Source organism: Pteropus medius, unplaced genomic scaffold (assembly GCF_902729225.1).
Source record: "Pteropus medius unplaced genomic scaffold, Ma_sr-lr_union100, whole genome shotgun sequence".
Classification (NCBI taxonomy): Eukaryota; Metazoa; Chordata; class Mammalia; order Chiroptera; family Pteropodidae; genus Pteropus; species Pteropus medius.
In genome coordinates this window covers 9,215-25,744 of record NW_024341765.1, presented here as the reverse complement: position 1 = coordinate 25,744, position 16,530 = coordinate 9,215, and the positions used below count along the sequence as shown (strand labels likewise).

The following is a 16,530-nucleotide window of genomic DNA, read 5'->3' as shown; positions in this document are numbered from 1 at the left end:
CTGGGGCCCTGGCTGTGTCTCCCTTATCCAGCCTGTCAACCCCTCCATTCCACACTGGCTCCTAATCCTCACCCAGATCTGCCCCAGGGGGGAAACTAATGGGACCCACGGTGCCTAGAGAACGCCTGAGACAGTGTGTACGTAGCAAACCTCAGGGAGCCCTGCTGCTCACAGGACTCCCAGTGGATTCATGGCGAGATGTGTCATGAGTGTGTTAGTCCTGTCTGTGTCCCCATTTCAGTTGTTATTTCTTCCTCTTCTGTAAGTTGTCATTGATTTCATATTTTAGATGGACCACCCTAAACTGATATTGTTGGTTTTCAGTTTTCCATTTATTTCTTTTCCTTGTGTGTTCATAGTTAGTCCTCATCTCCATATTTGAGACATGTGAAAATACCTGTATTTATCTACACTATCAGATTATGTATTTGTATAATAGGAAAAGTAATTTATTGTGAATATTGTTCTATGATATGAGTTGTGACTTTCGAACCCATATGAAGAGAAAGGAAAATAACAACGCAAGTTTAATACACAGACAATTTACTAGCGATTCCAAAATGAATATCATAAATCGCAGCTTTATTTCACAGTTTGAAAAACACCAATTGCGTGTCTCATTGTCACCAAAGACTACAGACATTTTATCCTCCTGCCCGTCCCCCTGACACCCCAAACCCCTTCTCACCCTTCCCATTCCTTCTGCTCCACAGCAGGAGGTGAAGAGAAAGGGAGTTTTAGAATGTTCCATGGTGTTCTCAGCACCTCGTTTACACGCAGCGCTGTTTCCATTTCTCATAATGGGATATGTGTTCCTATTTTGTTACAGCTAATGTTGTGAAGAAAATCATAATTTTATGATGACAGTTGAGCCATTCTCCTCAAAAACTCTTTATTTTCAAGTTCATCCATAGCATAGATGGTTTTTTTTTAGAGCTTACATTTTTAAGCCTGACACTGCAGCTCTTGGTGACAGCACACTGAACTCTGGTCCCCATAAAACTGACACCGGGGGTGGAAAGACCCTGTATCTTCACACCGGGACATAAACTCTGTGATTTCCCAGTGGACTCACTGCTGGAGGGAGGAGTGACTGCAAATCTCTGTCAAAGAAGATGAGAAGGAATTTCACGGAGGAGGATGAAATGTTCCCAGAAATGTGGTTCGATTTGGCATGAGCTAGATCGATGGGGCCAGAATGTGAACAGACCCATCTCATCGTTGAGCCCTGGCATTTCCAGAGATGAAATTTGGGACTGCTGTCACCAGGGACATGAGGATGCTGATTTGGTGAAAAACCTCAACCGATCTTTCTCAGTGTCTCAGGCATCATTCAGGAAGACAGAAGAAGCTGATTTGCATGAGGCACCTTCTCCTCCTAATGGGTCTGGGAAACATAAAAAGGCCCGAGGACACCACACTCCAGCCCAGGAGCCTGAGGAGCCCGTGTCCTGTGAGTGTCCCCACCATGGCCTGGATGTTGCTTCTGCTGGGGCTCCTCGCGTATAGCTCAGGTCAGGAGAATAGACTCTGTTTCCTCGGGGGGCACATAAAAGGAGGGTCTGAGGCTGATCGCGTCTCTCCTGTTGTTTTTAGGGGCGAATTCTCAGACTGTGGTGACCCAGGAGCCATCACTCTCAGTGTCTACAGGAGGGACGGTCACACTCACCTGTGGCCTTAGCTCTGGGTCCGTCTCCACCAGTAACTATCCCGGTTGGTACCAGCAGACCCCAGGCCGGGCTCCCCGCGCACTTATCTACAACACAAACAACCGACCCTCTGTGATTCCTAGTCGCTTCTCCGGATCCATCTCTGGGAACAAAGCCGCCCTCACCATCACGGGGGCCCAGCCTGAGGACGAGGCCGACTATTACTGTTCAGTCTGGCACAGTGGTGCTCGCACCATGACACGCGCAGATGGGGAAGTGGGACAAAAACCTCAGGCTGCTCAGGCCTTTGTTCTGAACAATTAAAAGTCTTTTAAAAACTCGGGCCTTTGTAGCCTCTACTTTGAACCCTTCCTGGTCATAATGTTTTACTATCCATTTTTCATTCAACATTTCTGATTTTTCAGGAAAAATAAAACCAAAATAATAGGTGATGACACAGAAAGGTTAGCCAGTTGTTCATGTGACAAAAGTAGGGCCTGAGGAGCTGCCCTTCTATCCTGAAATAAGGAAGATGCACCTGTCCCAAGTTTCACCTTCATCAGAGCCCAGGAACATCCCAGCACATAGATCCTTTTCCACAGCATGGACTCTGCTCTCTCAGGGGTCACAGCAGAAATGTCCCCATCCCACCCGGGCTCCTGGGTCCAGGGCTGACCGAGGGACAGAGTGTTCAAGAGACGAGGCACTGAGATGTGAGATGATGGTGAGGACCCAGGCCCAGGAGGACTGACTTACAGAAAGCTGGCCCGACACCTGAGCATGCAGAGTGGGTTTCAAGGTGGGGAGTCAGCAAAGGGGAAAACTGGAGTCTGAGGAACCATCTTTATGGGCCGTGAGTGGGTGGGGTGCCACACAGCCACTGGGAAATAGCTGCTTAGTCTGCTCCAGGGAAGGGGGTGATGTTGGTCCATGGATGACGCGCTCCTACAGTGACACCACTGGGGACCGTGAAGACTCCTGCGAGTGGTTCTCCTGAGCTCACAGGCACCGACTGTGTCCTCCTGTATCCTCAGATCCCACTGGAGTTTTCCAACAATATAGGGTGTGGGGTGGCCTCTGGGACAACAAGAGCAGGAACTTCCCACGTGTGTCACTCCTACTGTGAGGCTCTTGATAATCTCAGATCCGAAGTCACCTTCTCCTGCACAGGGGTGAGCAGACATCTTGAGAGTCACCATACCAACGGTCCCACAGGCTCCCAGGCAGAGCCTTCACATTTGCGACCTCGGACAGCAGTGAGGACCTTCCAGGGGTGTGACTGAGCCTGAATCTCCTGCCCCAGGTTTGTTACCAGAACCTCACTGACCACTCTGGGCTCCAGCCTGAGGATGAGGCTGATGATCACGGTTACAGAGCTGAGAACAACTCCAATGCTCGAGGATCTCCTGTTTGTGAGGTCATGTGATAAATCTGCCCTCCACTCCCCAGTCAGACCCATCACTCTCCTGTCCCTGCCTGGGACCTGTACATGCTCTCTATCTCCAACAATGCTGGGTGGACATGACATGGAGAATGGAAGTCCAGCCTGTGTGACCCAAGGGTCCTGGGTCCCTTCTGCTCCTCCTCTATGTTTCCCATGAGCTTCACCCAGGCTTTGCTGATCATTCCCTGAGCTCCAGAATCTTTGCTAAGTGGGGTTTCTTTTTTTTCTCCAGAGTTTCCATCCTGGAGTTGAAAGGACCCCTTCCCATTAAGGATGTGGCTCTCACGCCCATCACCTGCTCACCCTCCCCAGTTTAATGCCACAGACCCTGATTGTGTTCACACCCTTTTTCAGGTAGGAAGATGTTTGAACACATCTCAGTGACTGGAGTCCAGACTGTATGACCCAAATCTTATTACGTCTGAGAACCCCAATATTAAAGGAAAGTTTCCAGAAAGCTCGGTTGTTCCTTCAGTGACAATATTGGTGTATTTACCAATAAAGTTAATCACTGTGGGCTCAGTGTGGGATGAGTAATAGACCTTGGAGGCCACTAAGCTAGGACGGGAAAAAAATGTTTATACTAACGGCTTAGTTCTCAATCCTAAGAATAAAACAAGTTTAAAATTAGACTAAATAAGGAAAAAGAATCAAAAACTTATCATGGATTCAAAAGATGACAGCATGAACCTTCAGATTAGCAATGAAAGACAAATGAAAGCCCAGAGTGGTAATCAGGAGGAGAGGACACTTTTCTCTGACATCGTTAAATTCTAGTGGCCAGAGAGACATCCCATGTCAGTATGGGAGGAATGGCGGTGGGGATCTAACAGGAGTCCCTCATGACAATGACAACAGCAACAGCAGTAAAATAAGGCGGCCTGTAAGGTAATTCATGTAGAATTATTGTCAGTATGAACCGGCAGGGTACCCAGTAGAATTTTCCACTCAAACATGATTTAAGATGGTCCTATACTTTCGATGACCTCACAGTCATGGCAGAAGCAAAACAAACTGTCAGGTCCTTCAGACACACCTGGCAACATAAGAACTGTGATCACATCCTACATTTAGCAGCCAGGAGGCCATTCATTGTGTAGAGACAATTAATGTCTCAGTCCCCAACCCCATGGAGGGACTTACTCATTCTCCTGCTGTGGGTGGTGGCATCACAGAGATCCACGTGCAAAATCAGATGGCCCTTCCAGGGTGCTGGGTGTGGTCGGGTTGGTCTGGTCTGAGAGGAGAAGATTCCTGGAACAGGCCCACATGGAAAATGCTCCAATCTCTCCCAGATACTTGGTCAATCTGTGACCATGCCGAAGTTTGGAGTTTACACATCCCTGTTTGTTTGTTTATTTAGTCAAATCCAGGAACTCACACTCATTTCAGTGAACATAATTTAGAACATATAGCCCTGATCTCTCATTTTAGGCCACCGAATCCTGTCCTTGGCAGCAGCACATGATCTAATTGTCTCCCATCCAGTAGACAGTCCCCAATGTCAGAGGCAGCTGCCCTGGGAAGAATCCATGATGAGTCAGGACAGAACCAGGGACAGAGTCCAGCTGTGTCTCTCTCAGGAGAGTTGACTATTCAGGGGCCCACCCGTCTACACCATTTATTGAGCACTTGCTACATGTTGGGCTCAGGTCGGGGCCGGAAACCTAGATGATGTGACAAGAAAGATACAGAATCTGATTAAGTCTCCGAAGTCCAGCTGCTGCAGAGGATGAATGAGGGGGACGTGGGAATATAGTCAGGGACCTTGAGTGTTCTGTGGATTTGGTACAAAGATGAAGCTTGAGTCCTGGGTAAGGGATGGTGCAGGTGAGGTAGAGAAGAAAGGTCTGATTCTGCGTGGTTTTGGAGGGAAGAGGGAGAGAATGGGGGTGGGAAAAGGCTTAGAGCTGGTCTTTGGGAACACGGTGGGAGGTGAGTAGCTGCCCCTCCTTGAAGAAGGTTCAGGAGTCTGGATGTGAGGTTTAGGGCCCAAGGTCACGTCTGTGATGGAAACCTTGACCTCAGTCTCCCTTCTTGATCAGTGGTGACCCAGGAATGTTTCTTTTCCAGATGACAAGTAGAGGATCTTGCTGGGTTTTCCCCCTTCTTCTCTGAGCTTTATTTGAGATGTCCCTTCTTTATGGTACCCATGTCACCAGACTGATTTCCTTCCTGGGAACTAAATGCCCGTGCAGTCATGGGCATCTCATCCCCCAAACAACCCTTCCCGGTGTGAGAGACTCAGCCTCCTGACCTATTGATCTGGAGCCCTGGCCTTCACGAGCACTCGACCGGGTCACTCACAACGTCTTCTGTGGCATGGTCATTGACCAGGGACTGTCTCAATGGTCTGGGTAAAACAAGGTCTGTCTCTGTAGCTGTAGCGGGGTCCATCACATGCTGACCACATGGCTGAGAGATCTGGGTCCACAGAGGAGAGGAGAGGAAAGACGGTTTCCCTAACTGGCCCCTCCATGTGCATCGCTCTGCCCTCCACCCTCTTCCTCAGTTCATGCTGGGTGTGGTACTGTGGACACTGGGAGCTGAGCAGGGCAAGCAGGCCAGCTGGCGCCTGTCTCACAAAATCCCAGATCTGCCTCCCTGACCATTGCATTGTTCTGCAAAAGATCAGCCTCCGAAAAAGTCCACACACTTCCATCAGTGAGGCCATGATCTAAAATTCAGTAGTCTTAGAAAAGGTCGAATGCAGCATAACTTCCACGTCTGGCCGCCTTCTGCCACGGGGAGCAACATGGGTGCAACAGGTTTATTAGCTGCAGTGACAGCATTGTCCACCCTCACCTGAGCACCTCTCTTCCACCTGCCCGTCCCTCAGGGGGGACCGTCCCAGAAGCCGAGCTCGTGAACCCCTGGCCACATATTCTGATTCTGGTCCCTTCTGGTCTCATCACCAAGCAAGTGCTCCCCCAGGTCACCTCAGGGTCATTGCTGAGAATCCCCATGGCAGGGGTCCCGGTCCCAGGTGGTGCTGTCACGGTCACCCTCCTCTTCTGTGTCCTGGAGGCTGGGATCAGTGAGAGCCTGATTCAGAAATGCAGATATCTGACTCTCGTACACATACGACACAGACACGTGTGCCATGTTTTATTCAGTTCACACACTAACAAGGACACCGGTTGCCAGGTGAAGCTTGATCAAGGAGCAGGTGTAAAACAAAGTGCCGGGAGTCCCCGAGGAGGACACGGAACCAGCAGTTCGTGTGCTGGAGACATACGGCTCGATCTAACAAGGAGGAATCACATAGAAGGGAAGAACTGCGTCCCGCACAGAAGGGGACTCGCCTCCACGGGGACGGTCACTGCTCTGTATTATCCTGATCCATGAGGAGTTTGTACAAGAGACACCACCTCTGTCCTGACCACAGAACAGCCAAGGAACCTGTGGTCAGACTCACCCTGAGGACTCTGAGTAGAGCATAGAGACTGCCCTCAGGTGATGGGGAGGCCACATAAGGGGACACAAGGCCTGGCCCTTAGTCAGGGGGAGGTGGACAGAGCCTTAGGGAGCAGGACCTATTTCTGATGGGCTCTAGTCACCATGTCACAGAGTGATGCATCTGGGACTGGGCACCAGGGGGCACTCAGTGATTGCTTCTTTGGAGTCTGGGGGACCCCAGCTGAGACAAACCACCTGGCACTGCCTGGAGCCCCCTATGCATGGCTCGCAGCTGTGACAACCTCACCCCACAGGCCCCACACAGCTCCGCCCCTGCTTATCCCTTCAGCTCCCAGTCAGAGTGGCCTGAACCAGGGTCCAGTGAGGGATCAGAAAGCTGGGGGTCTCATTTGCATGAGTGGATCCTCCCTCTGTCAGAGCTTGAAGAGGGGAGGGAGAGACTTGGGGGAAGCTCTGCTTCAGCTGTGGGGACACAGAGGGCAGGACGCGGTGATCATCTCCCCCATGGCCTGGTCCCCTCTCCTCCTCACCCTCCTCACTCACTGCACAGGTGACTGGATATGGGGACAGTGGAGGGGACCTAGGGAGGACACACGGGACCCTGCTCCCTCCTCTTGTCTCTAGCCCCAGCATCACCATCTCTGTGTCTCTCCCTCTTCCAGGCTCCTGGGCCCAGTCTGTGCTGACCCAGCCGTCCTCAGTGTCTGGGGCCCCGGGACAGAGTGTCACCATCTCCTGCACTGGAAGCAGCTCCAACATTGGGCGTGGCGATTATGTGCAGTGGTACCAACAGCTCCCGGAAACAGCCCCCAAAACCCTCATCTATGGTGCTAGCAGTCGACCTTCGGGGGTCCCCGACCGATTCTCTGGCTCCAGATCTGGCAACTCGGCCTCCCTGACCATCCGTGGGCTCCAGGCTGAGGACGAGGCCGATTATTACTGCCAGACATATGACAGCAGTCTCAGTGCTCACACAGTGCTCCAGGCCCGTGGGGAAGTGAGACAAAAACCTGCTGACCCCCTGCAATGGGGCTTCCCTGTGCAGCCCTACTCTTCTTACAGGAAAGCATGTTATTTTTTCTGTTTGGAAAATCTGAGGTCTGAAACCCACGCCAGCAAACCTGTCTGCTAAATCTGTCCACACTGTGTGATTTTCTTAAGTGACCTGAAGTTCTTGGATGTGGGGCGGTGGGACCTAGTGACAGAGTCCATGAGAGATGTTTTGGAGCCGGGGCTGTCATAACACAATACCCAGACGGGAACCTTAACTAACAGAACCGTATGTTCCCACAGTTCTGCATTCTCAAAGTCCAAGACAGACGTGTGGGCAGGTGGGTCTCTCCCGAGGCCTCGCTCCTTGGCCGGCAGACGGCTGCATTCTCCCCGCGTCCTCACACGGCCTTCTCTCTGTGTGCGCTCAGCCCTGGTTTCTCCTCCTCTTCTCATAAAGACACCGGCCCTCATGAGCTCCTTTACCTTAACCTTAGTTATCTACTCAAGGCCTGGTCTCCAGGAACAGTGACATTGGGAGTTAGGGTTTCCATGTAGGATTTTGACAGGACACAGTTCAGTCCATATCAAGAAGTCAAAAAAAAACCCAGGACACAGAGTCCACCTGTGTCTGACCCAAGAGAGTCTCTATGCAGATGATGTGCATCCACACCAGTTACTGTACACCTACTATGTGCCTGACTTGAGTCTAGGAGCTAAGAATACACTCCAGAAGAGACAGGAAGTATCCCACACTCATGGAGATGACACTGTCCGGGAGAGGAGAGGACAAACAAACCAAAATACGGTGTCCCGGCCTGATTTCTCCCTTGGGGACAGAATGCCTTTGTGGTCTCAGGCATCCACCCACTCAGCAAACCCTCCCGAATTAGAGACTCTCCCTCCCTGGCCCATTGGTCAGGAACCCCGGCTTTCAGGATGACCAGACATGATCACTCACACCGTCTCCCCAATACCACCGTGGCAAACAGAGACAAGATGGTCTGATTTGGTTTAGACAACACAGTCCCTGACCCTGGACTTGGAAATTGGTCAATTGCATGCCAACCACAGGGCTGAGGAATTCCGGGTCCAGGTGGAGAGGAAAGACACAAATTTTTTCCCTAATTCATCCCAGCATGAGCATTATCTGCCCTCCACCCTCACTGTTAGTTCTTGTTGAGTATTGTTCTGTGGATGCTGGGACCCGAGCAGGAGACACTGGCCACGTGACTCCTGTCACATAAAATCACATTTCTCTATCCATGACCTTTTTAATATCTTGTAAAAGATCAATTTCAGGTAACATCGCACCCACTTCCATCTGTGGGCATCGATCTAAAACTGAATAGTCTCAGGACACGTAGAAAGCTGCAAAAATTATCTTCAAGGTCTTCTGTTCCCTGGCAGAGTCAGAAGAGTGAAGGATTCTCAAGAGACCACAGTAGCGCCAGTGCCCCCACGACCTGGGTGCTTCTCTTCCATTTAATACATTTGGAATGTTCCAGAGGCCCAGCTCATGAACCTCTGACCCCTACACCTTAGTCCACGTCCCTTCTGCTCCCATCCCCAGACTCTGCCCTCTCAGGTCACCTTGGGGTCATTGCTGAGAATCTCCACCGCACAGTATCCTGATCACAGGGGGTGCTATCACCGTCACCTTCTCTTCTGTGTCCTGGGAGCTGGCATCAGATGTCGTCTCGCTCCCAAAGGACGTGATGGTTTCTTTATGCGACTCACACATTCACCCCATCTGCAATCACATCACAATCTCACATTTAGCTTTTTAGTAAAATAAGGCCCTGAGGGAGAGAGCACAGCGAGGGGAAAGGTTTACTTACAATGTCAGCCACAGAGCAGTTCGGATCAGTCCTCACGGCCTCGCTCCGTGTCCTCTGCAGCCACGTCTGACAAACCCGATATGGTTGAGATCGAGACATTCGATAAGCCAGAACTGAAGCGGACAAAACGCCAGAGAAACACTCACTGTCACCAAAAGAAGTGATTGAACAGAAGAAGCGACCAGGCGATTCGTGATGAGGCGCGCACCGCCAATCTGCACTGGACATTCCACGAGCATCGCCTTCTTATTCTACGCCTTTTAGCTGTTTAACGTGGTAAGATGTGAAGAGGTTGGATCAAGTTTAAATGTCTGTGCTGCTCCTTTTTCACATCCAAGAACTACTGACAACGAAGGCCGCACCTGCCTCTCCCACCTGCCTGTCTGACGGGCGGGGAAGGAGAGGAACTTGCATGCTGGTGACGGCAGACGCTGGGTGGGACCACAGAGACATCTAGAGTGAAAACCAAGCTGGTCCATGGTGTCCCGCAGGCTGTACGTGCAGTTTAATCAGAGTGCCACTTTCTCTGTTCAAATTATTTTAATTATTGGAATGCACAATGTTTTAAATATGCAAATAAAATGTTTGAAAACCTGGAAGAAATAATAACAAAATTTTTAAAAAATGTAAGCCAATTGTGTGACACCTAAGACAAAATCCTGACAAGAAACCTGTGAAGTAGAGATCCTGAAAACTACATGACAGACTATAAAGTCAGTTCTTAAAATAAAGAAAGGTGTTACACATTTCACAGGTAAAGGTGAACCGTATACAAGCCATTATTATTATCATGATGGTTATTATGATTATTATTATTATTATAGCAAGCACTGATTGAAATGGAGTCCCTATAATTAGCTCACACAAGACATGACTCTGAAATGTTTGCTAAATGGTTCTCTTTTTAAAATGCCACTGAGTATTTTCCTGGAAAATTCCCTTCTATGACATTTCCCTGGAGAGCCCCTTCAAGTCTTTCAAACCATCAACTGTCCCTTCGGCTCTGACACCGGACCTGATGCACACCTGGGTCATTTAGCTTCTTCTAGACTGTACTCTAAGTGCTCTGACACCTTGAATAGTTATATATGTACCTTATTCCCATGGACCTTACTCTGGGTGTAATAAACTACAATATCAACACAGTGTACCAGGATCGCAGCATCTAGGGACCAGACCAAGGATGCGTGAATAGAGACAGTGACTGATGAGCCGCATAAACCAGCTGGGCTCTCAGAGCTCTGGGCCACTGGGAGGTGTGTATCCAGCCAGCAGCAGGGGGCACTGGGGGACTGACTTGTGATCCCTGCACAACTGCTCAGTGAGGACAATTCATTCACTCGAAGGAGGCTGGCCTGGGTGTAGTTCTCTGTGTTCCCTGATGAGACTCAGCAGCTGTGTCCTTTCTGGGCTGGCAGAGTCCCCTGAGCAGGGACTTTGCCTGGTATCAGCAGGTGCTTCCTCCCAGGGCTCTCCCAGGGGGGTGAAGACAACCTCCGTCCTCCTCAGTCTCGCTGTGAGCTGAGCTCTAGCACCAGGGCTCAGGGAGGGGCTGGGTGGTCACTGGATGGACACACATTTGCATGCACAGCCCCTCCTCTGGCGGAGGATGGAGAAGAAAAGGAGGCCTGGGGCAGCCCAGCCCCACTGTGGGCTCAGGGGCTGCGTGCACCATGGCCTGGACCCCCGTCCTCCTCCTGCTCCTCTCTCAGTGCACAGGTAAGGACAGGACTCGGGGACCTGGGAAAGCCACATGGCTTTCATTTATCTCTACTGGTCCAGAGCCCTGAAAAATTTTAAGCAGGTTCTTTTCCTATCAGCCATGAGTTTCTGTGTTTGCAGGTTCCCTCTCCCAGCCTGTGCTGACTCAGCCGCCCTCCCTCTCTGCATCTCCGGGAGCATCAGCCAGACTCACCTGCACCCTGAGCAGTGGCTTAAGTGTTGGTGGCTACTGGATAGGCTGGTTCCAGCAAAAGGCAGGGAGCCCTCCCCGGTATCTCCTGAGTTTCTACTCAGACTCCAATAAGCACCAGGGCTCCGGGGTCCCCAGCCGCTTCTCTGGATCCAAAGATGCCTCTGCCAACGCAGGGCTTCTGCTCATCTCCGGGGTCCAGGCTGAGGACGAGGCCGATTATTACTGTTCAGTCTGGCACAGTGGTGCTCGCACAGTGACACGCGCAGATGTGGAAGTGGGACAAAAACCTCAGGCTGCTCAGGCCTTTGTTCTGAACAATTAAACATCTTCTTTTAAAAACTCGGGCCTTTTTAGCCTTGCTTTGAACCCTTCCTGGTCATGTTTTACTATCCATTTTTCATTCAACATTTCTGATTTTTCAGGAAAAATAAAACCAAAATAATCTGTGATGACACAGAAAGGTTAGCCAGTTGTTCATGTGACAAAAGTAGGACCTGAGGAGCTGCCCTTCTCTCCTGAAATAAGGAAGATGCGCTTGTCCCAAGTTTCACCTTCATCAGAGCCCAGGAACATCCCAGCAGGTGGATCCTTTTCCACAGCATGGACTCTGCTCTCCCAGGGGTCACAGCAGAGATGTCCCCATCCCGCCCGGGCTTGTAACTTCAGGACTGACGGACAGGCAGTGTATTCGGGGGATGAGGCACTGAGTAGTGAGATGATGGTGAGGACCCAGGCCCAGGAGGACTGACCTACAGAAAGCTGGCCCAACACCTGAGCATGCAGAGTGGGATTCAGGGTGGGGAGCCGGCAAAGGGGAAAACTGGGGTCTGAGGAACCCTCTTTATGGGCCGTGAGTGGGTGGGGTGCTACACAGCCACTGGGAAACAGCTGCTAAGTCTGCTCCAGGGAAGGGGGTGAAGTTGGTCCATGGATGACGCGCTCCTACAGTGACACCACTGGGGACCGTGAAGACTCCTGCGAGTGGTTCTCCTGAGCTCACAGACACCGACTGTGTCCTCCTGTCCCCTCAGATCCCACTGGAGCTTTCCAACAATCCAGGGTGCAGGGTGACTTCTGAGACAACAGGGGCAGGAACTTCCCACGTGTGTCACTCCCACTGTGAGGCTCTTGATGATCTCAGATCCGAGGTCACCTTGTCCTGCACAGGGGTCAGCAGACAAATTGGGAGTCACCGTGGCAATGGTCCCACAGGCTCCCAGGCAGTACCTTCACCTAGGACAGCAGTGAGGGACCTTCCAGGAGTCTGACTGAGCCTGAATCTCCTGCCCCAGGTTTGTTACCTGAACCTCACTGACCACTCTGGGCTCCAGCCTGAGGACGAGGATGAGGATCACGGTTACAGAGCTGAGCACGATCCCGATGCATGAGGATCTCCTGTTCATGGGGTCATGTGATAAATCTGCCCTCCACTCCCCAGTCAGACCCATCACTCTCCTGTCCCTGCCTGGGACCCACACATGCTCTGTATCTCCAATAATGCTGGGTGGACATGACATGGAGAACGGAAGTCCAGCCTGTGTGACCCAAGGGACCTAGGTCCGTTCTGCTCCTCCCCTATGCGTCCCATGAGGTTCACCCCGGGATTGCTGATCATTCCCTGAGCTCTGGAACCTTCACTAAGTGGGGTTTCTTTATTTTATCCAGAGTTTCCATCCTGGAGGAACTCGTGGAGTTGAAAGGACCCCTTCCCATTAAGGACGTGGCTCTCACGCCCATCACCTGCTCACACTCCCCAGTTTAATACCACAGACCCTGATTGTGTTCACATCCTCTTTCAGGTAGGAAGCTTTCAGGTCTCCTTTACCCACTCTGCACATGCGGATGCCTCCCAAAGTACCATCCCAATCTCAAATCTCTTATAAATATCCACACACCCCCATTAGTGCCTCTCATGGGACGAGGACTCAACTATCAATGCCATGGTGACATTTTGCAAGCAGACAAGGCCAGAAATGGTCATTCTGAAATTGGGATTCAGTGGTTCAGATTGATTCCCAGATATTCAAATAATTTATAAATAGAGAAACTCCGCATTTTTCACCCCCAGAGGTCCTTCTGGTCCCTCAATCCCAGAGAGTCTGTCTTGAATATCATTGCATTTTCCTCTTCCTGTTTTTCCCTTCCAATTGCTGCTTTCAAGACTACATCATGTCTTAAGGTCTGCCCTGCTCTCTCCACTCCTTCCTACCATCAACCTGCAATGTCATCTCCATGGTCTTTCTAGTCTGTGAAAGACCACATTCTTTCACGGTTTCAGGATTATTTCCACTCCACCTTCTGTTACTCCAGGGGAACCACACTTCTGCTCATCCTTTCAGACCCAGCTGGAAGGGTGCCTCCTCTGAGAGGCATCCCTATATGTCCCAGAAAATGAGGCAGTCTTCTTCTTTTCTGTTTTATATGTTTTACAGAGATTCTCATAGTCACGGGGTTATCTATTTTTGACAATTTCCCCTCTAAATTTCAAGCTTCTAGAATTATAGACAGAAAAATAATATTCATTAAGTTAGACCTAAGCACGTTCTTCACACGGGCATCCTGGGGCCTGGTGAATGCTGGTGACAAAGTTCTGGGTTCTACTGGGACCATTTGTACATGTGTTGGAAATAAGTTTTCAATTTTGTTTTTGTGGATATCTGTTTTCATTTCCTGGGTAAACCACCTAGGAATGGGGTTGCTGAGTCATATGGCATCTTTACATTAAATTTTTTGAGAAACCATCAGAAGTTTTCCAGTATGGCTGCACTGGTTAAAATTCCACTAACAGTGTATTCAGTTCCAATTTCTACTCATCTTCACACAAAAATACTTATTATTTCTCATGTTGATCACGGCCTTTTTAGCCTGGGCAAAGCAATATCTCACTTCAGATTTGACTTGCTATTCCCTAGTGATTAATGGCACTGAGCATCTTCTCTGTACTGTATTTTGTTTCTGAGTGATGAGCAGCTGAGGCTCTGTGCTGTCTCAGGAATCACTGACTTTGACAAACTTTAAACTGAGATATTGTTGAAATCACTCATCAGCCTGTGTTCACCTCGTCACAGCAGAACCTTCTTCAGAAACTGGATTCTTCTCAGAAACAGTGGAATGGGTAATAGGAGGCCACCATTGCCATGCAAGGACCACAGCACAGGAAAGTCCTGTGGCACCTGCCTGGGACACGCACGGCAGCCTCAGGACACAAACATTTTCCTAGGACTGTTTCCTAGGACTGGAGACCTCGTCTCTCAGTCCCCAGGTCAGTGAAATGGTAGGCCCAGCCTGTGTCATCTGATGCCTCAGCAGAGGCTGTTCCACTGGGGACAAGGAAATGCCTGGTGCTGAACCTTAGCCCCTTCTCCCCCCACCCCACACAGTGTCACCACATGGACTCCTGACAGCCACCTGCCAAGGAATGTCTGAGGACATTGTAAGATGAAATAAAAATTACAGGAAAGGAGGAAAAGAGAAAACTTGAATGAATATAGAAATAGATGTGTTGATACAGAGGATCAATTAATATCAAAAAAATTTAAAAACAATGATTACTTGGTTTATCAATATTATAAATTTAATCTTTCAAATACCAGTCATAATTATTGGAAAATGATACATTTTTCCTACATTTATATTAAGTTAAGTCCAAGAGTTGTCTATAGTATTTTCAAATTAATTAAAAAGCGTGAGTAATACAATATGACAAGATGTATTTTTTATAAAGAACAATTGAAAGATACTAACGCTGTTGCAGAAACTATAAAGTACAAATAAATAAAAATCAATGTACAGTGTATCTGAATCACATTTACTGGGAATTAGCCCCTGGGTGTGTGACTAGAGACAAGGACCTGGTGAGCTGCGCAAACCAGCTGGACATTCAGAAATTTGATCCATGGAGATGTATGTGCCGTGTGACCAGAAGGGGGCGCTGTGGGACCACCCTGTGGTCCCTACACAGCTGCTCTGCGAGGACCACTCACCCAAAGGAGCCTGGGCCTTGGGGCTGGGCCCTGTGCTCCCTGATGGGACTCAGCAGCTGTGTCCTCTCTGGCCTAGCAGAGTCCCCTGAGGAAGGTCCTTTGTGTGGTGTCAGCAGGTGCTTGCTTCCAGGGCATCCTAGGGGATAAAGCCAACCTTCATCCTCCTCAGTCTGACTATGAGCTGAGCTTCAGGACCTGGGCTCAGGGAGGGGCTGGGCAGTCACTGGATGGACACACATTTGCATGCACAGCCCCTCCTCTAGCGGAGGGTGGAGAAGAAAAGGAGGCCTGGGGCAGCCCAGCCCCACTGTGGGCTCAGGGACCGCGTGCACCATGGCCTGGATCCCTGTGCTCCTCCTGCTCCTCTCTCAGTGCACAGGTGGGGAAAGGCCTGGGGACTAGATCTCAGTTCCCACTCTGTGTCAGTTCGTCTCTTCCTACACCCCTGAGCTTCACTCTCATCACAAAAGTTTGTCTGTGTTTGCAGGTTCCCTCTCCCAGCCTGTGCTGACTCAGCCACCCTCCCTCTCTGCATCTCCGGGAGCATCAGCCAGACTCACCTGCACCCTGAGCTGTGGCTTCAGTGTTGGAAGCTATGGCATAAACTGGTTTCAGCAGAAGCCAGGGAGCCCTCCCCGGTTTCTCCTGTACTACCACACAGACTCCAGTAAACTCCAGGGCTCCGGGGTCCCCAGCCGCTTCTCTGGATCCAAAGACGCCTCGGCCAACGCAGGGCTTCTGCTCATCTCCGGGCTCCAGCCTGAGGACGAGGCCGACTATTACTGTGACACATGGGATGGCAACTCTAAGACTCACACAGTGCTCCAGACCCATGGGGAAGTGAGACACAAACCTCCCCCTCACTTTCCTGGCCTGGTGCCATCACTCATGGGAGGGGCTCTGACCAAGTCAAGACAGGAGGTGACTTCTTCTGTCATCTCTTCTGTGACACCCGATTCCCTCTGACCACTTGATCTGACAATATCACATGCTTCTCTTTTAGTTTAAATTCAGATTTCTCCATTGGTAGTATATCCTCCCCCTGTTACCGTGTCCACTGGCAGTAACCCCATGTCCAAGGTCCACAGCCCTCAGTGGGGACACGGAAGGAGCCTGAGGGGCTTGGGTCAGGTCCTGCCCTCCTGAGGGAGCAGAGGGGGTGACTCGGCGCTGCTCCAGGTCTGAGTGCTTCCACCTGGGGTGGGGACGCGATGGGCCCTCTAAACCAGAGTTAAAAATAATACATTTACGATAGCATCACACATACGTAATACATTAGGAAAAATTC

The 16,530-nt window shown here is 50.3% G+C and overlaps 3 gene segments (V, D, J or C); all 3 read left to right on the top strand.

Annotated features, from left to right (window-relative positions):
• Positions 1–1,438: 1,438 nt before the first annotated feature.
• LOC120594910 (immunoglobulin lambda variable 8-61-like) lies at positions 1,439–3,497 on the top strand. The segment is given in 4 exon segments: positions 1,439–1,514; positions 1,597–1,925; positions 2,953–3,061; positions 3,448–3,497. Coding segments are annotated over 4 exon segments (534 nt in total).
• A 3,446-nt stretch (positions 3,498–6,943) lies between these two features.
• Positions 6,944–7,645, top strand: LOC120594907 (immunoglobulin lambda variable 1-40-like). The segment is given in 2 exon segments: positions 6,944–7,063; positions 7,176–7,645. Coding segments are annotated over 2 exon segments (516 nt in total).
• Positions 7,646–9,424: 1,779 nt separating this feature from the next.
• On the top strand, positions 9,425–16,243 carry LOC120594915 (immunoglobulin lambda variable 5-37-like). The segment is given in 3 exon segments: positions 9,425–9,473; positions 11,022–11,063; positions 15,730–16,243. Coding segments are annotated over 3 exon segments (570 nt in total).
• The last annotated feature ends 287 nt before the right edge of the window (positions 16,244–16,530 follow it).